The sequence below is a fragment of the Hippocampus guttulatus genome, chromosome 5 (assembly GCF_054856545.1).
Source record: "Hippocampus guttulatus isolate MCC_2025c chromosome 5, RoL_Hgut_1.0, whole genome shotgun sequence".
Taxonomy (NCBI): Eukaryota; Metazoa; Chordata; class Actinopteri; order Syngnathiformes; family Syngnathidae; genus Hippocampus; species Hippocampus guttulatus.
This window is the reverse complement of record NC_141265.1, coordinates 4,590,905-4,618,791: the sequence shown is the minus strand read 5'-3', so window position 1 is coordinate 4,618,791 and position 27,887 is coordinate 4,590,905. Positions and strand designations below refer to the sequence as shown.

Here is a 27,887-nt window from a genome sequence, read left to right as displayed (position 1 = left end):
GCCATAAAATGATCCAAGGAGTCAGTGGTCATTTCATGAGGCAATGAAAAAAGGCAATCGACAGAAAATGCAAGTCAGGCTGATAGTAAACATTTTCATTCTTACATTTCCATAAACCTTCACTTCGGTTTATCTGTGCAGGAGTGCTGGTGCTTAACCCAGCTGGCTTCTGGCGAGATGGGGGTTACACCCTGGATTGGTCACCATCCAAGCACACATTTATACATTTTCTCACCTCACACTCACATTCACATAATTTTGTTTTAATATACTTCATATGAATGAACCAGTCAAACTTCATTGATACAGAACTGTCTACATTTCAACTCAAAATTCTTGACATACAGTATTGTGGTTCTCTCTCTCTCTCTCTCTCTCTCTCTCTCTCTCTCTCTCTCTCTCTCTCTCTCTCTCTCTCTCTCACACACACACACACTTTCTCGCTGTCTCGCTTTCTAACACGCACGCACGCGCGCGTGCACAAGCACACACACGTTGTGAACTGGTAAAAACACTAAGAAGCGCGCGAGAGAGATTTTTGTACAGGCATTCTAAGGACAGCTTACCTAATGTAAACAAGGGTCCTTTCAAACTGGCGCATGTTTTGTATTGAGCCTAGCTACGCTAAGCGGGTCCTGACAACTGTCAAAACAGCATTGACGTCCAGAAATGGTAGCGTGCTAAAGTTTCTTTACTACCGTCATGTCTTTATTTCATCTAAAGGCTCTGCCGTGCTGTCTGTGCGTTGTTGTTGTTAGCTCATTCTGCGAGTTGTCTTGCAAGGTCGGTCGGTGTTTCATATACCCAGAATAATATGTGAAGTTTATGGACCGCTTTCTAACGTGACCTTGTAATCTACTAACAGAATGGCAATATGGATATGTAAAAACCGAAAATGAATTGCTTGAAAATGCACGCGTTGTTTTTTTTGTCGTTATAAACGTCCTAATGCACTCCTCGAAATCTGTCTTTGCCTTTGTCTTTGCCAATGTTTACATTATGTTTGTATTTTATTCATTTTTCTTAGTCACTGGTGTATATGATGCAGCTCCTCCAGCATGGGTTAATACAGTGCAACTGTCTAATTTAAGTGTTCTGCCAATGCACATTTGCATGCACAGACATGCACGATGCAACATAGGGTGTTAGAGTGAATGGGCCTCTTGCTCTGGGAATGTGTGGTGCCTTTTTCAAGGGCACATCAATACTACCAAAGAAACAGACAAGCATATCATATAGTTTGGATCATTCTGTAATCATATTCAATATGTTTATTTGTCATATGCACAGTAGAAGCTCAGCAGTCGCGGCAAGCAATACAATTCAAACTCAGCTTGTCTCTGTCTACTATGAGCCAGTAGTAGGGCTTTGCAATATATTGAAAAAGAATATCATTGCGATATTGGCCCGTGCAATGTGCATAGTGCAAAGACATACCTGTATGTTCAGTTTCATTTGGAATTGTATGCTTTTATGTGACTTTGACCAATCAGATGCAACCGTAAATGCTGTTCACCATCTAGTCGGTGAACAGTATCAAGTGGCATTACTAACACGAAACTACTTAAATATCCATCCATCCATCCATTATCTGAACCGCACAAGGGTCAAATTAAATAAATGTCCTGTTTTTGACTAATAAATGCAAGAACATTTAATCAATGTTTTTTTTAAAGCAGATCAATCAATTCATTAAAAAAATCAACAGCTTCATTATTTAAGAAAAATCCATACATGTAGCTCTAAAATGGAAAATTTTATACCAAATCCACGTGATTTGTATCAGTATTGGCCGATCACACTCATGAATGATTGGTATTGGCAGCTTATAACCCTCATCGAAACAACCTATGAGACTGCGGTGTTGATGCAGTTGAAAATTTGGGTGCACCTAACTTTTGTGCCGGTGCACCAAAGAAAAAAAGTTGGCCGCACCTGTGCAAAAAGTTAGTCTAGATCCCTGCTTGACTGTGACCTCCCATTTCGTTTCGCTGCATATCTCCATAGCAAAGCTGAGATATTTCTTCTTAGTGACTTACTGTCTCTGTACGATGCTGCCCACGTGCAAGCAATCAAGTGATTGGGAAATAAAATTGATTTGAACGCTATTTTTGCAAATGCGGCAATATAAATTACGCTGATCAAATAGTCACCTCTTTGGTTCAACCCGTCGAACACAATGGATCATTTTTTTCCCTCACAAATCCCTGCTGATCCTCAGGCCATCACACTGAAATAAGTGTTGATGTATGACACTTAAGCTATTGACCCTCTTGTGTTCATCTACCCCATAGTGTCCAGGTAAATGACTTTATGGAGGAAATGGGTGATAATGCAAACAGATAAGCCCTCTGGTACCCGTTGACCACAGACGGGACCTGCTAAATCAGGACCCTGTGACATGGTGCTCCATCAATGCTTGCCTCAATGACACCCACAAGGCATTGAGGCCTTATCTGCCATGGCCCCTGCTTAGCATTCACGCTATTCACGCAAACAATGCCACCTCTTCCCGTTCAGTGGATCTGTGACTGACAGTGGGTGTTGGTGCACTTGTGTCCGACTTCAGCATCTATCTGACGCGGGACTGTTTATCCAGTCCAGATCTCCCCACCAAGACACAATAATGGGTGTGTGGCTTCCTAACCACTTCCCACGTTGTTTGTCTAACTGGACTTTAATAATGGACCTGCCTCTCCTTTCTGCAACTTGGTTTCCTCCTCAGAACTATCTATGGTGGGAGGTCAGGGCAAAAAAGCTGTTCAACAACAGGACAACCTCTGCAGAAGTGCTCCCTGGTTTACATGCATGGAAAAAACCCCCAAAAACATTCACCCAATTGGAACCGGATTTTTTCAACCGTATTAACACACCCTGACAATTCGATTAGAAAGCACATTTCTCTCCACATGTTTACACTGGATGCAAGAAAACATACCTGTTAAAAAAAAATTCTAAATATATAGCAAAAAAATATGTCCATTACAAAAAATAAAAATGAAACCGGTGAGCAAACAATATGTTCAACTCCTGTTACAACTCCCCTCCTTACCCAACTGAAAATTTGTATTAATAATATTTTAAGTGAGCATTAATCAAAAGATGTGAGCAAGAAGGAGCATCGGACATGTAAACGCACGCACATTGAGGCGCCGACTCCAACACACAGTCACATAAGATGGTTGATGAATAGAAGAATGACTAATATTTGGACGTGATAAGATACCGTATTTTCCTCACTAAAAGGCTTCCATTTTCTTAAAGGCTCACAGCGCACCGTAAAATCCGATGCGCCTTGTGTATGGTCATTACGGTAATATTTCGACCCCCCAAAATGGCTCCTTGCTCGAGACATGATGACAACGCAGAGTTCAAACTTAAGGCGATCGGTTACGTAGTTGAACACGGAAATAGAGCAGCGGCAAGAGAGTTCATCGTTATCGAGTGAATGTTTTAACTTGCTTTTGGTGAAGTGAACTGTGTCGCTCTTTTATTAAATAAGTTTTACTGACATCTGATCGTTCTGTTTGAATTTCCTTGAGCATAGCTCCATCTAGTGGTTGCATTGTAGATTGCGTCTTATAAAGCGGTGCACCCAATGTATGAAAAAAATTACAAAATAGGCCATTCATTGAAGGTGCGCCTCATAATCCAGTGCACCTTTTAGTGTGGAAAATATGGTATGCGACTATTACATACCATATTTTCTGCATTTGGGTCAGTGTGTCAATTAGCTTTATTTTCCTTTCTAGTATTGTATATTCCATTCAGCATTGCATGAATGGGTCATTGAGGTTACATTGTAAAGCACTTTAAGTGCCAAAAAGGCCGAGACAGCTGTGGCTCATTTGCAGTGGATGAATTAAGTGATATTAGGTCTTTTTTTTTCTCCTGTCTTTCCATTCAAAGGGCAATCTATAATGCATTTTTTTCAATGTTTATACAATCCCCTGTCAGTTGTTCATCATGTAGCTCAAATCTGTTTGAGTGAACTGATATCAGAGCAGAGGATCTCGGAATTCAATGCCTTCATAATGGTGCCTGTGAAGTAGGGCCAGAATGAAGCTTCTCTATTAAGGCCCTGTGATCACCATAGGCCTCCTGCCCGCGGTTATTTATGATTGGCAGACAAGGCTTCAGCTCAGGTGGGGAGCTGATGATGACGGCGATACCACCACCAGAGTTTAAAAAAAAAAAAAAAAAAAGGAATGTGGACAGGACCCCCGCATCACTTCTACCTCCAAAACCCCAAAACTTGAGTGCCTGGCCTGGTATCATAACGCAACCTCCTCATATGGTGAGGAGAAGAAAGGGTGGGGCAGGCGCACCGATAGTGGCAATGTTTGATCTGAAGGTCGCCAGCCCCTTACTGCCGTTGAGAGATTCTTGGCAGATGAGGTAGGCTCTTATTTAATAACATGAAGGGGAAGCAGGCCTTTTTCTCATAATTAGGCCTAATTACACAGTAGGTGTGGACAGACAGCCCAAGAAGAGACAAACTGCCTTTATCCACAGACTTAGACTCAGATTACCCAGAGCTGTCTTATCTGTTCGAGGCAGCAGAAGCTTCGACCGTCCTCTACTGCCTTCTGCCCCTTTCTGACATGTTCTTATTAGGACATCTTGAATGAGAGAACCAGACAGAACTTACGAAATACATATTTATTATGTGAGTAAATTATTATTGAGCTGCGGAATGATGGAGATCAATAAAGTAATTTCTCGGCCTCTGCTTACAATTATAGCAGTAAAGTTGCTTTGTTTTAATCCACTGGGGTATGGGGTTATTGCTCAGCGGTCTTGATATAGATCTGAGTGACATCCAGCTGCCTTTTTATTCACCTTTGGATAGCTCCCCGTCAGAGCTGTTTGTATTTGGGTTTGTGGGTGACTGGAGCTGGCGCCACAACAGGGGCATTGGTCAGCGATGCTCAGCAAATGGAAATGCTGCCGCTTGGTTAAACCCGGGAAAGTGGCCATTGTACTCATCTTATAAACATGCTGAAATTTAGTTTGGCAGCTCACAGCCACTGCACAGTGACACCAACATCGCTGTCCCCTGCTGTTGTGTTTCTGTGAGAGGGAGCCGGAATTGCCAGTGGAAAGTTGAACCCGAACACCCACCGACTGTGAAAACAAGCTACTCTGGCCATGAATAACAGCGACACACGGCCCTTCTACAAGGGGGACAATGAGTAAAGCCTAATCCACCTGTTATCAGGGTGAGCCTCCTCCTGCCACGCACTCACATAGACACGAGCTCGGAATGCAGATTTAACCACCCATTGGCTTAAGCCGTAGACCCTCACAAAAACACTCGTTGCGTTTTGCCATTTTCTTCATACCACACAAAAACCAGTTTGTACAGTTGTTGACCGAGACGTTTCTTATCAGTTTTGCTGAAAGAATTTCGTCGGTGTCCACCCACTTGTTTTGTGCATAGCTCATTGCGCTAAATGTGGAAAACCTCTCAATTAGTGCCCCCAAAGACCGACGTAAAACTCCATCTATGCTCTACGGCAATTCCCCTTTCAAATAAAAATGGGTCTTCCACTACAAGATTTCTTTTGGAGAAAACGAAAAGTTTCCAAGGATTTGTGTGTGTGTGTGTGTGTGTGTGCGCAAAACATCTGAATAAGAATGTAATTTTGGAAGGCAACCCTTTTTCAATGAAGGAGCTGTTATACTGTAAGTAAGAACAGGGCTTTCCATTGTAACATTGACAAATCCAAAGCCCGCTTCTAACAAGAACGAAATTTAAACAGAACATCCCTGTTCACTTCTTACATGACAGACTCACCGTTTGTAACTATACTCACGGAGATGCAGTGACGCATTGTCAGACAACAGTGTCAAGATCTGTTCTTTGTGCATTGAGACTTGTACCATTAGAGATTTATATATTGCATTTTAAAAATGATATTTTGGTCCACATTTGCCCTCTTATCTAATTATTGAAAGGTGCTTATGTGATCCCACAGCAATGTACCGTTTTCTGGCAGCTTACCTGCGGTCAGATGGGTTTCCTCAGCTGCCCAGCTGACAGACGACATAAAAGCCTCAACTCTTACATGTGCCTCTAGGAGTAAGAACCCAGAATCTGTTTACCGTAATTAAGCTGTCTCAGGTTGTGATTTATGACGTATCGGGTAAAAGAGGTGTCATCCTCTAGACTGGAAGGAGGAAGTCAACAAGAACGAGAATCTCTGTAGCAAATTGCCGCAGGGTTTGTAGCCAGTAAAAATAGGGAAAATACAGACAGGACATGAGAGTGTCTGGTTTGACAAAAAGATGTTATATTGTTGTTGCAGTCTTTTCTGAAAATGCTAGCGAGTGATCTGTTTGCACCACACTGTACGGGTTGCTTCATAATATGAAATGTTTTCAACTGTTTTCAAGGGTACCGTCTCAACTGATCCATGTTGTATGCGTATTTTCGCGCACCTCTGTTCGAATACTTGTTTCGCTGGTACAGTACCTCACGATTGGGGCTCAATAGGCTGCACTCAGCTGATTTGCCAAGTTGCCCGTCGAGTGATGAGCATGAGATGGAATGTGAGGAAATATGGACTTTCTGTATAGGCTTGGTAAATTATTTCCACACATGATTCCCCATTTGAGTGTGGAATGTGTTTACCATTCAACGCTCTGGGCCTAATTTACGAAAATCCCAACTTCCTAAATTGCATTGTCACCCACACCAATAAATTATGCATGGTGTTGGGAAAAAGTGTAGAAGAATTTTGGAATTTTTTTTGTTTGTTTCTGAGGTTAAAGAAATGTTTACATGAGCAGAAACGTTTTCCCCACCGCCTCTTATTTTGCCCGTGCCACGTCGGCACTCCTGTAGCATGCCGATTTGCAGCTGCCTTTCAGATGTGATATTTCATGACGCAAAAGGACCACTTCATTAATTCAATTCAGATTTGATGACTCACATTGCTCGTGCTAAATCATCCAAAACATGCAGAATGCACCGAAATGTTGTGCATTTTGTAAATGCATTTCTGAGTGCGCCTTGTTAGCTTAAACATCTATCTGCACCCATTTCTACACTTGTAAGCCTGAAGTCAATCACGCCAGTTGTTGTTCTATTCAAACCATCCATCCATCCATTTTCCGAACCGCTTGATCCTCACTAGGGTCGCGGGGGGTGCTGGAGCCTATCCCAGCCGTCTTCGGGCAGTAGGCCGGTACCTCTGCACTGTGAAGCAGACGTGCTAACCACTGGACTACCGGGCCGCCCCTATTCAAACCACTTCACAATAATTTAACCGCAATATTACTTTCCGTTTTGCTTTTGCCTTTTTCAGTGAGCATCAAGATTTGGCTTTGTTGTGACTTTGTGAACTGATGTCTCAGCCAGCCCCGTCCCCAGTCTACACCCTGAGGGGTACCAGTGGAGCCTTCAACGCCCTCCACTTCAGTTGCCATGAAGGGGACACTCCCCTCCTCTTCTCTGGGTAACGCAGTACAGTATATTCGCCCCCCCCCCCCCTCCCTCCGCCTCTCTCCCAAAAAAAGTCACATTTTCTGTCTATTACCAGTCCTCGTGCTTGACCAGCTATTGTGGTACTGTATATCCAGTAGTATATTCTACATGCTTTATCATGTAACATGTTGAAGTACAGCTAATCACATAAGATAAAATGAAAAAAATAAAAAAATAAAACTTAGGTCGTAGGTTGCATTAGACAGGTGTTACAGTTTGGCTGTCTTTTCCTTAACTTTCTTTTGTGTCTGGGCTAAACATTTATAACCTTTCATTCTTTAAATTATCCACTGAGCTCAACTTTACTATGTTTTCTCGGCATTAGGTATTATAATGTGCTGCTTAATAAGGCCATGTTGAAACTCTAGGCCAGCAATTATTAGTTAACCCCAATAAATAAAACACAGGTAGGAATCAAAATGCGTGGAAGCTAACTAAACACTCACTGAAAATGTGTTTGGCTGTGACATGAAGGTGTATTTTTTCCCTCCATTTTTGCAGCTCAGGAAAGGGTGTCATTCATCTGTGGAATTTGAACAACAGAAGGGCAGAAAGAATTATAGAAGGTCATTCAGGGAGTTCAGTCATCTGGGTCAACACACTTCACTCAGCAGATACACTCATTAGGTCAGTATGCTGTTGTTGGTTCTATGCTCCTGGTTCCCTTCTATTAATTGACTAAACATCTGTCCATCTGATATTTTTTTTTTCTGGATGGACAAGTCAGGGACGGGACATGAGGGTCTGTCTATGGAATCTCAGTCAAGGTCGTAGTGAGCTAATGGACTCTCTGAGTACAGAAAGTGTTGGATTCTGTCAGTGCTCCTTGCTGGAGACTGGAGGGAAGACCTGTTTGCTCGCCTTTGCAGGACAACAAACCGAGGAGGTGAGAACTCATGATATTGAACTCCGAGATCACCTTCTCAACATGTACAGGTTGATTGCCGTAGAACTTTTACAAGATGAATTTGAAGCAAGTGATCAGCGTTTCATTTTTATTTTCAGGCATTTACATTGGCTACATCATATCCACAACTTAGAAAATAGCATTATTTGTATTTTGTCATTTAATTTTTAAAAAGTGTGTGTCTACAAAAGCAATGGAACAGATACTTAAAACACGTGCTACTAAATAAGACTTAAACAAGAAAACACTATGTAATTTTTTTTCTCCAGAGTTTAAATGGTTCCGCGGTCTTTGAAGTTGTGATCAAAATACCCCAAGCAATGTTCCCTCTCAGTGGCGCGCGTGCGCAACCATGCACTGCTCTCACCCCCTCATCACACAACAAACGTATACAGTGCATTATCAAAAAGAAGAAAAAAATGAAACTTGACCTGTCTTGGCATTTTTTTATTTTCGTATTCCCCTCATAAAATGCAATTTCAAAGTTGACTTGGCGCATGTGGTTGACAGAGCAAGAAAGAAGGAAAATAGTTAACGTGTGGGAGCATTTTTAACCCACTTGGTTCATTTTACCTAGTCTGGGGTTCTGTACGTGGCTTCTTAACAGTTTTGATGTACCTTATTAGCACAACATTACCCCTGCGGAGGGCTTGGTCTCTACTAATTATATGACTGCAATCAAGTTATGGCTTGTTTATATTATTACCATGGTGCCACCTGCCGCACACACAAATGTTACCCCTGCAACTCTTGTTCATAGGTGAAACAGGTTGAAAAACTGTTGAAATGTGTTTGACATGTCGCGGCGTTGTCCAGCATTCGTGCTGTCCGCTCATCATTTCACCATTCCCGCATAGCCGACCGGAGAAAATCGAAGCATATTACTTTGAAGGACGCATGAGCTGTCAATGGCCAATGTGTGGTGCAAATTGCTGAGTTCTTGCAGCACCCCTCTGCCTCACGTCATCAATGAATGAGCTGCAAATGAGCACACTTTGACTGGCTCAGTCCAGGGCTGCGGCTAGCCCTTTGGGGGTCGGTCCTGACCAAGGAGGTGGTTATTTGGTGAGCCACAACCCCCCCCCCCCCCTCCCCCCCAAAAAAAACATGCGAACTATACCTCACATCACTTTTATTTTCAGTAATGCAGACATCAATGGTTGTGTTAGCTATGGTCAATGTTTGTGCAGTGGCTCTGAGAAGTACTTCTCAACTTGACAATTGTTCATTTTTTACCCATTCGCAAGTCTCTGCTTTTCATGTTGGTTACACCAATGACCACTAGCGTATTAGTATAGTCTTTACAGGCCATGCCTAAATTTGTAGACCTTAAGCCCCATTATTTTTGAATCAATGTAATGGAACTTATCTGGGTAACAGAACACATCTGCCGTTACATGTTCCGCTACTTTACTCACATTACAAGGGGAGGGTTCACACAAAACTTGTACGCACTCGATACAGAATGTCTGGAAGTGAAAGCTGAGATGTTGAGCTCTTGTATTATACTCATCTTTTGACCAAGCAAGAAATAATAATTCCAATGAAAGGAAGTGGCCTCACTGCTCCAAGAATTTTGGAGCGCTTCGTTTTTGATCGACTTGTGCGAATTGGCATTCACCGGCTCGATGAGATTGTGTGCTCGATAAAATCATTGTCTCTGGTCATTTGTTTGGTCATGTGTCATGCTCAACACCCGTTAGCCTGTAATGTCTGGTGCTGGGCCACTGTCAAAGTGGGTCCAGGGCAGCCTGTTATTCAGGCATCCTTTATTGCCTTCAGATTCATGTTACTTGCTCTGCTGTAGCGGAGCCACACTTGAAAGGGACAGAATAGTCACCTGATCCAACCCAATGTGCCTCTGCTAACCCCCATCTAGGCACCAGGGCGCCTTTGACTCCCCAGCACCTCAATAATACCATTGTCCCAATAGACACAGCCAGAAACGCACACACACATGCATCATCCCAGACCAAGAAGGAGGCCACTGTTGATTTTGCCATTTTGTCTCTCCACTCAATTACACAGGCATAACTGGTGCAGACAGATGCTTATCATGCTCAAATATGAAACCCATGATTAGAAGCAATGATATAAAGACACTTGCCAGGATGCAGCAGCATTGTTTTCCACAGCCATGGACAAAAATGTAGTTTAGTCGTGTCAAAGTGAAACCAACACAATGAAATAACTTATTTGTTATTGCTTGTAATGACTTTGGTTTCTCGCCTGCTGATTGCGGTTGAGAGAAATTAATTAATAGCGGGAGTGTTTTATTTATGGTCTCGGCGATGAAACACATGAACAGCAGATATCCTGGGGCACCGACATGTCCTTTAAGGCCCACTTTATTAGGTATGATTGTAAACATGCTGGACAGAAAAACTGATTGATGGGCTATCGGCTGTGAGGCCTAATGAGAATGGATATACGCAAATCTTCAACACCAGATAAAGTAGGAAGGACGTTTTGGAGCAATCTGGGTTGGCCTACATTGCCACAAGCTTCACTCGAGCTATTTCGAATCAGCACCAGTATGTGCAGGAAAAGACCATTCGTGGCATGTCATACGCCAGCTTCCCCTGGATTTATTGTAGACAATGCGGTGGCTGGTCTCTGATGATGGATGGTGCCACACTGCTTGTTGCAGGTCCTGAAACCACAGTGACAGCTTCAGGTTGCAGTCTTTTTTTTTGGGGGGGGGGGGGGGGGGCTCGGTTAAATTAAGCGGTTTACAAGATCTTTGATGTACATACACACAGCTGTGTATAAATGAGTCTGACTCTGATTGATGAAAAGACCAAGTCAAGTACAAATTTATTGTCAAATGCGCTGTATGTGCAACATACAGCACAAATGAAATGTCTTCCCTCGCAACCAGACAACAAGACAACAAGAGGAGCCGCTGCGGGTGCCCGCGCCGCCATCAAAAGAACAGTTAACATAAAATGACAAAACAAGATAAGATATCCTTTATTTGTCCCACAGTGGGGACATTTACAGTTAATTACAAAATTACAAAATAATACAATATAATAATACTATAATACAAAATAATACAGATGCACGCACACTGTAAAGGTATGAGGTTTGTGACCCACTGACGAGAGCAAAATTGTCTCCAGCTGTAAAGGAAAAAGCATGTGAAAGTGTTTTCACCCACACTTAAAATATTGTTCTCAACAGCTTTCTGTGTTTCCCTGAAGACAGCGAGAACTGCGAGCCGGACTGCTCATTAATCAATGTTCCCATTTGGAAGGCCTTTATAAAATGCTTTAAAATATGAATTTGTGTTTGTGACATGAGTTGAAAACTAGTTGCTGTATATCCCTTAGAGTTATGTATCATTTCACCAGAGCTGCGTTATTTATTTTTTATTTTTTTGGCCCCTCATTAATAACGATGTTTCAACTGTCTCCTGTTTTCTGCAGCTTAAGATTGTTGAGCTATCCAGTAAGGCTCTGTTGTGCAGCCTGATACCAGACTCCAAATTGGGGATGGTCATGTGTGTGAAGCTGTGGCAGGTAAGCACCAAAGATGTCCACATGTAACGTTTCAGCACACTGTGAAGCGTAAATTACGTCTTTTGGTGTGTACTGTAAATGTCTTTTGATTTTGCAGAATGAGAACTTACTGCCATCAGGTTACAGTTTTTTTTCATTTGATGTCTTTATATCTGCTCCTATTTTTACATGTTATCAGCAGACATTGTTTGCATTTTGTCCTCTTACTGTTCTGAATGTGAACCGAACGATGAGCTTCATCCAAGGTATATACCGAGTCATGTGTTTTATTACATTTCGACATTGAGAAAAAAAGATACCTTTTCTTGTCTATTTATGTAAGTGCATATTGGATTCAGGGGGTTCACCCTGTCAAACTTTGAGGTGTAGTCGATTCTACCTTTTTTCCTCTTTACACGCTAGAGCTTTTTTATGCTTACTCTATGCTTCACTCTGATTGGTTAGCAGCCCATAACAAGGGGCACCAACAGGAAAGTCAACAAAAATGCGCACGCAAGACGTGGCACATAATTTAGAGCCCGACAGCTCGTTCTGGGCCATTTTTCCAAGCGTTTCTTCTCAACTTGCACAGTCCCAACACTGTAATTAGGTTGTTTGGAATGGCTCGGGGTTCTCAGTCATATATCAGCCTGCAGCTGTGCATCCAATCTGATCCCAGCACGAGTTTGCTTTCTGTTTTGTAAATTAACGAGTCCCTGTAATTATTGTCATGGTTAATAATTGATGTGCTTAGTTTTGAACTTTGTAGGGAGTTGTTTTGAACATTGTGTTCCAATAAACAAAACCAGATATCCTCAATTAGATTTTTTTTTAAATTGTTGTTGTTTTGGGTTTTTTTCTCAGCAAACGGCATTTGTGTTCCAGTATGTTGAGTTAGGATTATCAACTGCTAGTTGCTTCAATGCGGAATGCCAGGAAGTATAATGATCACTTATATCATAAGCAATTATATCACAACATTGTCGTCAAGGACATGGCACCATTTAACTTCAAAGCTGAAAGACTCTCGTTCATTTCAGGCTGTTGCTTTGAAAAAATGTGGTATACAGTATTTCTTCTTTCTGCTGCCCCAGACAAAGCTTGTGGAAGGTGTGTGCTCATTTGCAACACTTTTTGAACTTCATCTTTGTTTCTGGCCCTTCATACTCTGGACACGTATGTTTGGAATGTGTTCGCTGACGCCGTACAAAAAAAACAAAAAATCAAAACAAACATCTGTAGCCCCCCCCACCTCTCTCATTCTCTCACACGCTCTCTCTCTCCTCTCTTGCTCTCTCACACTCTCTCACAATAACTCTCTCTCTCTCTCTCTCTCTCTACCAAATTCACTTGCACGCTCTCTCTGTCTTTCTCTCTCTCTCTCTCTCTTTCTCTCTCTTGCTCTCGCACTCTCTCGCATTACCTCTCTCACTCACTCTCTGTCTCTCTTTCTCTGTGCTTTCTCTTCACCACACACACACTCTATGTGAATCAGTTCTCTTCTTAATTAACTCACCACCAAATTGACTGATTGTGTATATTTCATCCGTCAAGCAGCTTGGGTTCTATTCCCGTGTGGTCTTCCTCCAAACCATTGGGCCTTGATTCTCGAATGAAAGGCACACTTTAAAAGAGGACCTTGGACCACTGGCCAACAGTCCAGTCCTTCTTCTCCTTGGCCCCGTTGAAACGCTTCCGCAGGCTCCGAAGTGGCTTGACCCAAGTAATCCGACAGTTGCAACCCATTTCCCGGATGCATCTGAAATTGGTGGGCTTTGAAGCGGTGACGCTTGACCCATTCAGCTCTTTCTGGATATCTGGTAGACTCTTGAATCTTCTCAGTTTGATAATAAGCTGAAGCCCACAGTCATCTCTTTTGGCGGTGCATCTTCTCCTGCCACATTTTTCCCCTCCTCGAGACTTTCCACGGATATGCTTGCACTATAATAATAATAATAATAATAATACATTTTATTTATAAGCGCCTTTCAAGACACCCAAGGACACTTTACAATAACAAAAAACATAAAACAATACGGGTTGAGCAGCGACAGCCAAAACGCGCCAGCGTTCACTCAACCCGGAAGTCAGAAAGAGACTAAGCACTCTGAACAGCCAGCCTCCTTAGCTATGAACTTTTGTGGCTTACCCATCCTACGGAGGGTATCACTGATGGTCTGAGAAAATTGAACCAAACTAGAGCAATGTAATGTCACCTATGGCACTCAGTTTAAAACATTGATGTGATGCCCTCCAACATTTGGGCGAATGTGTCCACATTATTCAGATTTTTCAAATGACTGTTTTTATGCATTTTTACGAGCTGGAAGCCCAAATTTTGTCAAACTCTACAATCTCTGAAAGTTATTTTTTTAATGGAATTATGGAAATAAATCAACTTTTCTATGATATTCATATTTTTGGGAAAGGGTCTGTACACCTGAAAACATCATAATATGCATGTCACACACATGCGCACTTCTCAGGGCGTATGCTCATATTTTGTTCCTATATAGTTTGTTGGCAGTGTGGATTTAGATGCAGGAGGGGGGTAAGGTCCTCTCAACAGAGATGAATTTACTTAAAAGAGCCAAGTAACAGGGGGGTGGGGGGACCCCCATCTCAGTGAAGTGTCATTTTAAATTACAACAATTTTTTTATTTATTGAAAATGACAGTGTCAGGTCAGCAAAACTCAATCGCACTGTAATCATATGAATACTCATAATATTTGCACTCGCATGACAGACATCTCATTGGAATTGATGTTCTGGTTCACCTATATTATAGACCTCTGCAGTAAAAGATTCATGAAAGCTTACTTTTTACTATTTTAAGGTAACATGGTAATCGCACATTGATCTGCCTTCTATGTTCCTTCAAAAGGGACCCTCCCAACCTCATTGTAATACTCCCGCCCTCATCGTGAAGCTGACAGAACTTACTCTTTACCTCTGATTTGCTGTGAAAGGGAGAGCTTTAAAAAGTGTGGGAAGAAAGTGCCGGCACATGTGGGTTTGACTTCACTTGTGATGTAGGGCTCAACTCGGCCCGGGGAACAGTAATGATGTATGATCTGCAAGGCTGTTGTTATGAACACAGGCTGGCGAGTAAAAGGAAATATTCCTATACTGATATCCATCACTCTCAGCTCATCACCTTGATGCCTCCTAGCCAGGAACAACATAGTGGACACGATCCCAAGGAAAGGGATTAGTTCCTTATGCTGGATCAGTGCCGCGCTGGGCCTCTACCCGCCACAATAGTACACAGGCTGCTGGTCATTTAGCTCTTGATGATTCCTGACAGTAACAGCAGAAGCAGGATACAATGACGTCAGGGCCTTACCTGACTGATGTGTAAATGCCATGTATCAAACATTTATTTAATGAACAATGGAGACCAGCATGCATTCATAGTTTGGAGATATGCATGACTCTCATCGGCATTGATCTTGCAGAAATACAGGTCATATCCAAAACACGATGGCGGAATCATGCAAAAACAAAACAAAACATAAAATGGTATTGCGTTGCATAAATCAGTCAAATATTCATCAACATTAAGGATTATGTCGATTTAAGAGATGGGTATAAATCAGTCAATAAAATCTCTCTCAATTGCTTGATCAACAATACATGGTTATGGCTATTGTCTAGAACTCATTGTTGACGAATCACATCTTGGCAGAGGGATTGCACTATTTGTCTCTCATCATGCGCTCTTCATTCAGTCTCGCCTATTTTGCATCAGACATCATGATGTCAACTTCACCAAGTTGAGCTACAGCGACACTGACATCCACTAGAGCATAACATCTCTGGGCAATATCCTGCTCAATACAAAATCAATCAGAATGGGATTCCAAAACATTCTGAGAGTTTTAGCTTCTTCATGTGACTTGTACATGAGACGGGATTTGTGACCACATTTGAGAGCACAATGGAGGAGGAGATTATTATTGCGGTCTGCGGATACTCCGGCTGTACACTTTAGCCAGCTACCAGTAACATGACAAAAATAAACGAGAGCTGGCTTGACGTTTGGTGAGCGAGGAGGTTGGCATAACTGATATGTATTTTATTATTATCATTTTTTTTATTTTGTCCAACTGTCGATCTGCACCAATTCGAGCATTAGCCAGAACACAAGTATGAACAACTTTGTCCTCCATGGCTCTTTGTAAAATGGCTGGCACAACTACTATGGTCTAGCAAGCGAAGACCCTCCCCTTTTTTTCCGGTCGCTGCATCAACAGGAACTAGCACGGTCAAACTGTAGCAAATTAAGCGAGGCAGAACGCACGCAACGGATTTAGTGTGCACATATCATAAGTGTGTGTGTTGTGATAACTTGTCCTGTCACAGTTGAAAATATCCTGAAAAATGTTGAGATGCATTTTAACACCAAAACTTAATTTTACATTTAAATAAAAAGGAATACAGATAGGTTCATGACAATTCAAAACTTATACTGGTAAACAAACACTATGGAATTAATATAAGCTTTAAATGTGCCTCTCGCTACTGTAATGAAAGTCAAGAAATTGGGTCCATTCAAAAATACCCTCAAGAAGTGTCGTAGTTGTTCAATTCAAAGTTTCGAATTCAAATTTTTTCAATTTAACACGGCGCCAAATGCAGTAGACTCGACTTGTGCTAGCACAAAAATGAAATGACGCCCGTTTTTATGCCAAGCACATGGACACAAATCTTATGTACCTTGTTTTTATTTTTTTTATTTGTTTGTTTGCTTTTTTTTTATTTTGGGCTTTGGGCTATCATCAAAACTGCAAAAGCCAAAGCCGATGTTTTTTGTGCCAAAAAAAAACAACCTAAATTAGTACCACATTTACGAAACACAGCCATGAAGTTATCACATACAAGCCTTGACTCCGTAATTGCCTTCAGTGGAAGCGGCAATGTCAAATGCCTCGGAAGACGAACTTGGAGTTCCAAACCATCATTGTGCACAGGTGTAAAACCACCTTCCTCATTCATAAAAAAGTAGGAGTTCGGATACGAAGGTAATAATCCAACACCTGTTGTCACATAACTATCTGTGGGATTACTCGAGGGGGATCGAGAGCGGTGATGTTGAAATGAACAGGTAGAGAAAGAGAGGATCAGAGCGGAGCAGAACTAATCACTAACTTAGAACAAGCCCGAGTCAGCTCTGAGTGAACACGGAAGACTGATTTGAGACATTTCGTCTGTTGAAAGGACACCACAGGCTCTTTGAAGACAATGTTGCTTGACCCTTTAATGCTTTTTCATTTTTCAAGACGCTTATTCGGTGAAGCAATTCCTGTAAAAAAAATATGTCATATTTTCCTAGCTCTGGTCAGTATTATTCAAGCAGCAGCATTTTGGATCAGTTAATTGAAAAAAAAAAGTCTAAAAGCCTCTAGCGACTTGCTGGATCAGCATGTTAATGGAATGACCGGTATTAATTGTTAATCCCACTTTAAGGTCATAAAAGTACGGGGTAGTTTTTCAGCATGAGGTAGTAGCAAGGATTTATTTTTCACCTTTCGCAAGTTTATGAAAAAATAATGTTCTTGGCATTGGATTCGGTGTGGGAGTTGAAGGACACTTTCGCATCCAATGTCAGGCCAAGGCTCCTTCAAGGAGCCAAAGATAATATTCACTGTTTTAAATTTTATTAGCAAGAAGTCATCCTTTTTTTCCTCTCTCTCTCTCTGGGAGTTCCGCTGCATGTCATTAATGTTCGGCAACATTATTATATATTTCAATATATTAAATAGACAGTAAACCATCAATCAAATTAGCAACCTACTCCAGTTAATTTACACACATCGGAAAGCTAAATGTATTTTCCATATGTGTTCCAATTATCAGTCAGATTATGTATTTTTGATTCTATTGAAGTAAATTTGATTATTGGTCGAACAAATGAATAATAGTGATAAATGGATTTAGTATAATTGATAATCGGTACTACAAGAGAAGTTTGGACATGGATCCATGGGTACTACATGGAGACAAAAGTTTCGAGGTGAATTGAACAAACAAAAGCAATGATAAAGGAGCACACCAGACGCTTATTCAGTGGGGCATCATTTAGTTTGTTCGATAAAAGTTGCCGCAGCGTGATGTCATCGGCCAGCGCTTGCCTTCTAACCCGGAGGCTGACTGATTTGTGCTTGCTAGCCAACATCCAATCAGTGATCCCCATTTAGCATACTGCAGTTGATGGCCCATTCATTCAGATCAACAACACAATGATTCTTAATTGTTCACAATTCTAAATGCTGACTTTTACTTAGGATTGTTCCTGCTTGTATTTTGAATATTTTGGATTTGATGGAACCATGACTGTTAATGGTCTCACAATATCTTCTCCGCCATCTTCTGTGCTGACTTTGGTGTGATGTTCTCCCCAAACTGATCATTACAGAACATTTGAAAACAAATCACCATTTTTTTTTTTACATGTAAAATGTTATTCAGTTTCCTTGTTGTAATTGTACGATGTTGTGCACAATGTCCCGTGTCGTTGTTCTTCTTGCCATCCATCCGTCCACACGTGCTTTGACGCATTTGCTCATCCTTGCTCAGCATCGCGAAAGACACGCAGCTCAAAAGTTGCGTGTGCTGTTTACCTATGTTCATATCTGTGGTGCAAACACTGCAGAGGTGCTTACCATTTGGCTTTGACATGACTGTGTTTAGACAGACATGTGAAAGTAGCTCTTTTGCCTCTGTCATGGACGGAGAAATTCTGTTGTGGGGATGGTTATTATGTTAATTAGCCCTACTGTTGGGAAACAGAGGGGCAGAAGTGCAGAATGGCTCCCTCACAGACAGATTTTTAGAACACACACTTCTCTATATGTGTGCTTCACTTTGATTTGGACACTTGCTGGTGAAAGCCCGAAAGACAGCTCCTACGTGCAAAGATCAGCTTAGAAGAGAAGTCGCTTTTTACGCAATCCTGTCAACTACATAACTAAGGAATAAGCCAACGATCCAACACTCATCAATTCAAACAATTCATGCTTGACACTTGGAAGAACTAATAAAGGGATCTCCAAATGATTTCTCAGTTGCTCAAAACAATGACGCATTCTGCAAAGGCTCTGTTGGAGAAGTCCAATGTAACTTTGTTTTGTGTCTCGCACCAGTCAGCACCCATCCATCTTTCCAGCTGTTGTGCAGAGATGAATCATCTCCCATAGCCTCAGCCCCATTCCAGCAGAGAGCCCTCATGTAGAAAAGCCTGTGCAGGATATAATGAATTAGGTGTCTACCCAGGGTTCCCTGACCTCTGACCCATAAGATCGTCAATCAAGGAGGTCCTACGTTTAAGTGAAATGGTGGGCCCCAAGCCTGGAACGCTTAGCCCAGACCCTGGTGGCAAACAGGGGCCACTGATTTTCACTTGTTTTTATTTGTTTTCTTAATCCCTTCGTGTTCATCCTGGTTGATGTGTTTGGAGGGAATACACGACTCTGTCTATAATTTGTTTAAAGGTTGAAGAAGAGAAATACATTGTGTTTAAGTGAGAGGAGGATTTGAAGATGGATGAAAATATCTTCCCCTTCTGGCTCATATGGAAGAAATTTGCTGCTAGGGGCCCACGTTTGTGCTGTGAAGGAGTGGTACAGTATGTCTCATATGGAGGGATGTAAAAATGTGTTTTTTTGTGAACTCTTTGTTTTGGTATTTTGACAAAACAGGTTCACAGTGAAAAACTTGAAGTTGTACCTTCCTCCTTCTCTATCTCCGATTATTCCCCTTCCACTCCCTCATGTCCGCCCCCATAAGATAGATATGAAACACTGCTTTTTTATCAGCTCACCTGTATATTCTCTTTCACTGAAGTAATTTACAAGCTCTGTGCATTGGCAACGTTGCACCAGCCCCGTGCCTGTCTCAGCCGACACACACTGTTAGTTTGTAAAAATAGGGAGGAGGCACTGAGAGGTTATCACTGACTGCCCACGACATAGGGACAGCACTTCATCATCCTTTCAAGCTTTGCCTAGTATGTGCCTCGTTCGCATTTGTGCTCATTCGGTTCCACATGTTTTCTTCCAAATGTTGACATAGAGATGAATTCACAATTTGTGAAGATTACATGGGTTTCATCTGCAAGGAAATAGGCGACAAACATTCTTGCAACCATCATGTTTTTCATAATCTGATCAATTTTGGCTCCCAATTAAAAAAATGTAAACAAATTGATTGGATAACAGCAGCACAGGCTAAGCTACTATTTCCAAATGAATTTTTCTGTGTTTAGTGATACCTTGTTGGTTAAAATTAAAATTGACTCATTCCTAATTGGCCAATAAACAAAATGCTTTAAAAAAAAAACAGTACGTTTGAGAAAATGTTTTATTTTTGTTAGTCAATAACACGGTCTATGTCTCAGTAATATTTACGAGGAGTAAAGTGAGGAGTGGTGTAATGGAGTGGTGTTAAGACAGAACAGCAGCCTGATGAATGGCGCCCACGGCGACTCTGCGGGTGTCAGCAGAAGCTTCCAGGAAGATAACCTCTGCTCTGCTCAGCTTCCAGTGTCGCGTAGTGGTTGAGGCCATTTTTGGCAAGAAGGTTCTTTTAAGGCTGAATCCTCAATGACTTTCTCTCTCTCTCTGTTATCATCCTCTCTCACCTTCAGCCACAATCAGGCCGTGGACCCCTCTTGCTGGCCGGGTATGAGGACGGATCACTGTTGTTATGGGACATAACCCAGAGATCCATATTGAGTCAAACCAAAGTCCACCTTGAGCCTGTCATGTGCCTGACCTTCGACCCAGAAAGTCTGAGGGGTATATCGGCTTCTTCGGAGAATAAGCTCTTCTCCTGGATCTTGGATGGACAGAATAACCTGCTGGTAAGCGGAGGCCAAGATAATCGGAAGTTCAGAGTTATCTGTTGTAATCTTTCTTTTTGTTATTGTTCCCATATTGGTTCTCAAAAAGGCATTAGAGGATGACTTATGTCAATCATTCTTAATACATCCATCTTCTAAAGCGATTATCGTCAGTAGGGTTGCGGGTTAGCCGGATCCTCTCCCACCTGACTTCGGGAGAGAGGGATGGTAGACCCTGGACCAATTGACAGCGAGTCACATATGATTTTGAATCCTTTGATACATTTCAATGATTAGTTATTATTTAATATAAAGCTGGTGAAATTTTAAAAAAGAAAAGAAAAAGTGGAACTCAGTTTGTGTGAGGCCAGGGGCCAAGTGCTCATAGATGTCATTCAGGACCGCAGCCACCCACATAAACTCACATAGTCACTCGATAGGCATGCAAAATATTATTTGAGGGCCACCCAATCTAAAAACATAACCGGATTTAAAAAAAAAAAAGATCACTTTGCAATAATAAGAAATTCCTCTTTGGCCTACAGTATCGCATTTAACAGTTAAAGTCAACCTGAAGGGATACTGTACATTTTTTCATAGTGATCTCTTTCTTTCCAGCAGTTCAAATTTGCAAAGTCTCAACAATCGTTGTGGCAGTCCATGCAGTCTAATGGCGAATTTTGTACGCCCAGGCCGGTACATTTTGTCTTGATTTTGGTCTTTCTTCTTGTGTAACATTCATTTGCTACTGTAAACAATCACCAGGAATACGCTCCCTTGGGTGTACCAGCTTTTCTGGAAGTCTACGTAAATATCCTTTTTTATGTGCATACCAATAGTTATTTTTTGCGCAAAACACTGCAAGATGTTGCTCTACAATCTGGGATTCTTTGTATTTGAGTCCTTTTCATGGCATCACTTCCGTGAATAGCCAAAGGCCGGTATGGACACGCCAAATCGATCGAAAATTTTGCCATGAAAGTTCGACAAATTACAGAGGTGTATTTTTCTGCATCTCGGCAAGTTTCCCAGCTAAACTAATGAATTACTATCAATTAAGCCGTACGTGATCATTTGGCCAGCATCCCTTTAAATAAAATCTTTATTTTGAAAAAATACACCCTTATCGTGTTTTCACACCGCCGCAAACACTTTTCACTGACGCGTAACGATCACTTGAGCTCATAATTCATTTTACATAACCGTCAACACCGCAGAGACCTAACGCCTCATGAGAAGCCGTATATTCTCTCGATTTCACGAGCAAAAGGGAATGCTTCCATTTTAAAGCCAGCCCCCATGAATCAGAGGAACCTGGAGCTGATCGAATACACTCCGAATGAGTGAAGGGTGTTTTTTTTCCCAGGGCTTTTCACCAATTTGCAAACCCTTGTTTTTTTTTTTTCCACCCTTAAAATATGTCCGTAAATATTCTATTGTGGATTTTATTTGCTATATACCAAAGGAGAAAGAATGATCAGGTTGTTTGTTTTTGCTTGAGCAATAAAATATTGATTCAGTATGTAATCCAGGATGAAGATGACAGGAAAAAAGCACACCGAGAGCAAAAGCATCCACCAGGGGCTTTTAAATAACCTCTAAGTGCAGCACAGTGCGAAGTCCAGACAGCAACGCTCAGTTCCTCCCACAGAAGTATTTTTGTGTGGCAGTAGTTGGAGGGTGGGCAGCCCGGGAACTGCTGGGTGGCGCACCCGGGCCTCAGGTCCTGACGGACGACCCCTGAGAGGTAATAAAAATATCAAAACCTTGGAGGCCCCTTAACCAAACAAAAAACACATCTGCAGTAAAGGGAACAGTAGACTCAGTGGGAAGCTGCAATAAAGGTTGACGAGGCTGTAAGTGCCACAGTATCTCAACTCCCCATGAATTACGACTTCAACATGGCCTCTGTTGTGGAGTTGGGCTGGCAGGGCGGATAGATGTTCCTCGTGAAATGAAGAGAAAACTTAATGAGACAAAACACAGCGCCGTTGTGATTTAGTGAAGCTGAAAGTTTCTTTTGTTTTTTTTTTGTTTTTCCTTGAAGAAGTAACCTTATCAGGCCAGATAAAGACAGATATCTTCAGGAATTGAGGTTAATGTGATGCACATGGCGCTCAACTGCCTTTATCTGCTGTATGACCCGCCCGCTCCGTGCTTGCAGTAATGAAGCATCATCTGCGGCTGTTTTTTATTTTATTTTTTTTTTTTTTTAACCGGCCGTGTGAGCTTACGTTTGTTGAACTACTCGATACAGGTGTGGATTTCAGGATTTACAAGCTGTTAAGTTGGATGGACATATATTGAGGCGGTCACTCAAATGCACTGACAGAGCAGTGAGAGGCTCCTCCTGGAGGGATGCAATCGAAAAAGGTTGCCGGCTGAATGCAAATAACAGGAAGCAATGGGGGAAGATTAGCAGCATAAATCAAGTATGACTGTAACAGTAAGCGTTCTTTTGAACGCTCAGAGGAAGGCAGCCCATGCCCTCGTTGCCACGTAAATGTAAAAATATTGCGCTTCTATATTTAAGTGAGATTTTGTCGAATAACTGAATAATTTCCCACGCCACAGCTGTTGTAATCTCTTGCAGCACAATGTGTAGTCGGGAGTCACGGTCGAGCGTCCTGTGTGAAATTGAAGTTCATTTCGCTGACAATGGATCGGGGGAGGCCTGTCATAAAAAATTACAGGTCTTCTTATTGAGAACCATTCTGTCTCTTTTTTTTTTTTTTTTTTCTGAATGGAACCGCTCAGCTCTTTGACACGTCCATCTCTTGTCAGCCGGAGCCAAGCTCTGACAGGCAAGGTGACAAAAGGCTGTAATCTCCTCCTTCGTGAGCGTGATTCAGGGCCAGGGTGTGTCAGAAATGCCTGTGAAAAGCCTTCCAGTCGATAGGCTCGAGTGAGTGAGCGATGATGGCATGTTTCAGTGGATCGGCATGAACGGCAAGACCGAAGCAAAGATGAGGGAGGAAAGTGGAGCAAGGTTCGAGGGATGGTTGCCAACTGGACGCTCCTGAATATTTCTTATGTCCCTGAGATGCTACAAAGAGATCATGAAGTGTGAGTTTATGTTGGATGTTTTAGTGCTTAAGGAATGTCTCCGAGCGTGGCCGCAGAGCAGAACTGGAAGCCCCAAAACAAGCGAGGGAGCCAACATTTCAGCTGCATGCAGAAAGTCGGCGAGACGAGGGTGCTTATAACAATGATGAAGTCCAAACTTTCTCTCAGCAATGGCACTAGAAGTCAAAAGAAAGAAAACTTGGACTAAAGAAGCAATTGATGGCCGAGGCGTTGTCTTTCTTCATGCAGCTAACACATCATACCGTGATATATTAAGTGGAGCGGTAATAGATTTTTGTATTTGTGTCTGGATCAAATATGCTTTCTTCAAGTAGAAGTTGTGATCTAGTGAGATCTTTTGATGAGCTGCACGGTTAAGAGAACAACTGCCACATTCTATCGGGATAAATGACATGCTTATTCGTCAAATTTCTATTTTGCAATGATGACAGCACATTGATTCAAACTGCGCTGGAAATCCAGTGAAGCTGAAACCAACTCGGCTACTTTTTGTGACTCTTGTGTCTGCTCAACAGAAATCTCAGACGATTTGGGGTGACTCTCCTCTGCCAAATAGTGTTCGATTCCTCCGTCGTATATTTGCCTTAACCTTTGTTATGCTGTTAAAAAAAGAACAAAACCAAAAAAAAAATCTTGAACGCAGCTGTAAATTGATTCGTCCATTCACACTGAAAATGATATTGACTTAAAGGCCATTAGTGCGTCATTAATATTTACTGCTTACAATTGACCCTTTAATAAAGTAAATGTCCTTTCGCGACGCCAATTTTGGGATGGAAAACAAACACAAACAGACACTTTAACCCATCATTATCAGGCCTCTAATTCAAACCAGATGGAGAGAGGTTGTGGCATACCAACTTCTTGAGGTAATAACAAAGCTCCAAACAATCTGTCACCCCAAAGTTTTCTCTGCATCAGTGTGACTTGGCTTGTTTGGTCTAAGCAGCCACACGCCGACACTGTTGGTACCAGCGATGATGGCTTGATTAATATCAAATCCTAAAAAAAGAAGAAGGAAAAAAAAAAGGAAAATCCCCCTTATGAGCAAAGCGTGCTCTTTCTGATCAATGACATTCCTCTCTGCTCTCTTTCACTTGCATTCCTCTTTATCCGCTTGGGCAGTGAGTACCTGGCTTATATCTTCCACATGCAGCTTGTGTATAGTTCCAGCCCGGAACAGGAGCAGATAAATTCGGCAACATATCTTTCTATGCAAGCCCATTAGTCTCCTTAGACACAATCCATGAAGTCAATTTTACGCTGTCCAGTTGGATTTCAGCCCCCCCCCCCCGATCCAGATGTGTGCGCCGCATGGAGCGATCCGGCCGCGATCCCCAGCTAGCAGGAAGAGCACGTTTCTCTTCCAAGGAATGCCCACCTCCAAAAGGTCCTTCAGATTGGGCTCATTTATTATAGGATGTCAGCGTGGTGCCCCTTTAGCCAGACGTCTTGAAACACCGTCACACGTGGAGGAAAAAAACCCCCCCCCCGCTGTGGCTAATCTTTAGCAGGCAAACGTTGCAACAAAATGTGTATTAATCAGAGCTCTTCTTTTGCTGACCAGACCTTTCAGTGCAAATATAATTCATCAGAGGCGCTTAAAGCAACAACTCGTCTGCAAACAAGCTTTTCACCGAGAAGGCTTCTCTCTTGCTTGTGACAAGGGAAACTCAAACCCAGGCCTTGCTTCCAGTGTGCTCCCCACCCCAGCCCCCCCCCCCCCCCCCCTTACTCCAAACCAAATAGAGCGACGCGGAGAGATTTGGTCATGGCCCTCATGCCGTAATGTTTTATGCCTGATGATTGAGACTCAGGAGTTTACGGGCCATGATCAGCAGAAATGTGGACCTCTGTCATCAGAACACCTGATAATCTCCCTGTCATTATTTGTGTTGGTTATAGTTGGCTGGAAATGGTGTCATGAATTTATTACTTACCTACAACCTATTTACGAAAGGAATAAGTATATCTTTTTCATTTTAATGTTTTAATTGATAGTACGCCTCTTTTTTTCCCTTTTCCGTGGCAAGACTAGTATGCGTCTTGAGGAGTGTTGTCACAATCCCAACATTTTGACTTTGACACTGTACCCCTGCATAGAGTACCTTTGTTGGTACTGAAATTATACCACGATTATTAAAAGGATACTTTTGATCCCAAAAATATATTTTAGAGCAATTCAAGAAAAAAACACTTTGAACATTTTCTTTATATCTATCCAGTACTGTACAATGTCTTGAGTCTTAGGGCAGTATAAAACCTCATTGAATATTATTGTGAACATGCCACCCACTAGAATGGATGATGCCTACTCATTGAATTATGGTCTGTATATGAAGTGTATTTTGATTAATATTAGAGGAAAATTAAGTTTGACAACCAGTTGAGAAAAACCTCACAGAGTTCGACATTAACAGTAGCTCAGGGCCACTTCATGACTGTCGGACCAACCAAAGTAATCCAACCCATACAAATGTCAAAAATAAATAGGATGAGAGAAACATGTTCTTGCTTTTTTAAAACTATGTATTCATATTGGTTCAATATCTCTGAGTTTTATCCACTTCAAAGGATCAATCATTGAGCTTTTTAACGCACTGTGTACTTTAAAATGTTTGGTCATTAGGTTAAATTCTTCCACAAGCAATGGCTTGAACCAGCTGAAATGTCAAATGTTAAATATTCAGTTCGATTTTATGCTGCAAAAGACGTAACTACACAGAAGTAATATTTTCTTCACGGTGTAAATTCCCCAATATAAATATGCTAAATATAAAGTAATCATTGTAACTTATTGCATTATATCATGAATAAACAGTGGACTCACACTATTGACGGACCAGATAGGGACCAGACCGACCTGCAAATAACCACAATCATCCTATAATTGACAGCCATTCTAAAACCATTTTAAACCCTCAAAAAAAAAACACGAAAATCTTGAAGAAACACTGCATGTTTCCACGAAAAACGGGGTTTGACCCCACCCTATATATATATATATATATATATATATATATATATATATATATATATATATACACACAGTATATATACACACACACACAGAATTTTTTTTTCTCTAAATATTAGGAGAAAAAAAGTCTGTGAATAAGTGAATTATTGGTATGCAGGGTGTCCACTGTACATGGCCAGTGCCAGTTGCCAGTTGTGGCAGGACCACCACTACCCGAAAAACCTCCGTGTTGGACCCTGCCTAACTGCTCACTCTTTTCAATGGCTAATAATTGCATGCAGTGTTTTCAGGGAAGCCTGAAAACAGCCTGTTTTTATTTAATGTTATAGCAAAAAAAAAAAAAAAAAAACATTAAAGAGCTCATCCTGTCCTCTATGAGAAAGCAGTTCTTAAAGATTTATTTATTTTTTTTAAATGTTGCGGTCCAGATAATGGATGAATCATTGAAGAGAAAAAAATGATCACAGAAGAAAGGTTTACAAAATACTAATAGATGGAAACAAGCATACATTTATTTTCCGGTTTTCTCATATTTATGAAATGATTTTTGTATTGAAAAGCCTTGAGATTGATTTATTTCTTCTCCTTCCTCCTTGTAGCTACGAGACTGCGTGACTCTAACCAACCCTGGTGTTTCCCAGCTGAGTATCAGAGGAGATGGTAAACTGTTAGCATCCGCAGGCTGGGACCACCGGGTACGGGTATTTGGCTGGAAGAAACTGCGACCTCTTGCAGTGTTGCAGTACCACCGTGACATGGTGCTGAGTGTTGCATTCTCTGACCACAAGGACCCCAGGCAGAGACTTCTGGCTGCTGGATCCAAAGACCAACGCATCAGCCTCTGGTCAATATACAATGAGGTACCTGACACTGGCTGACCCTCCGAATGTAATGCTAATGCTAATGCTCAGTGGAAGGGGTGAATGCAGGAGAGGGGGCCGCGGGCACCCTGCCTCCCCCAAGGACCACAAAATAGCTCACCAGTGATGGACATTGTGACTTCTGAAGGATGTTCAAGAAGTACTTATTTCAAAATGTAAACACTTGCAGATAGCAATAAAGTGTTGCACATTGA

At 41.7% G+C, this 27,887-nt stretch overlaps 1 protein-coding gene across 4 annotated transcripts; it reads left to right on the top strand.

Moving 5' to 3' along the window:
• Positions 1–584: 584 nt before the first annotated feature.
• gnb1l (guanine nucleotide binding protein (G protein), beta polypeptide 1-like) lies at positions 585–27,887 on the top strand. Of its 4 annotated transcripts, XM_086112532.1 has the most exons (8): positions 599–672; positions 7,367–7,463; positions 7,994–8,119; positions 8,216–8,378; positions 11,831–11,923; positions 20,551–20,766; positions 27,412–27,507; positions 27,601–27,887. In XM_086112532.1, the coding sequence occupies exons 1-8, from the start codon at positions 600–602 to the stop codon at positions 27,688–27,690; spliced, it is 954 nt and encodes a 317-aa protein (XP_085968658.1). In that variant the 5' UTR covers position 599; the 3' UTR covers positions 27,691–27,887. The 4 variants fall into 4 exon arrangements, with proteins under 4 accessions (XP_085968656.1, XP_085968657.1, XP_085968658.1 ...); XM_086112530.1 differs by having other exon boundaries at positions 585–672; positions 7,314–7,463; positions 27,412–27,887; XM_086112531.1 differs by having other exon boundaries at positions 593–672; positions 7,363–7,463; positions 27,412–27,887.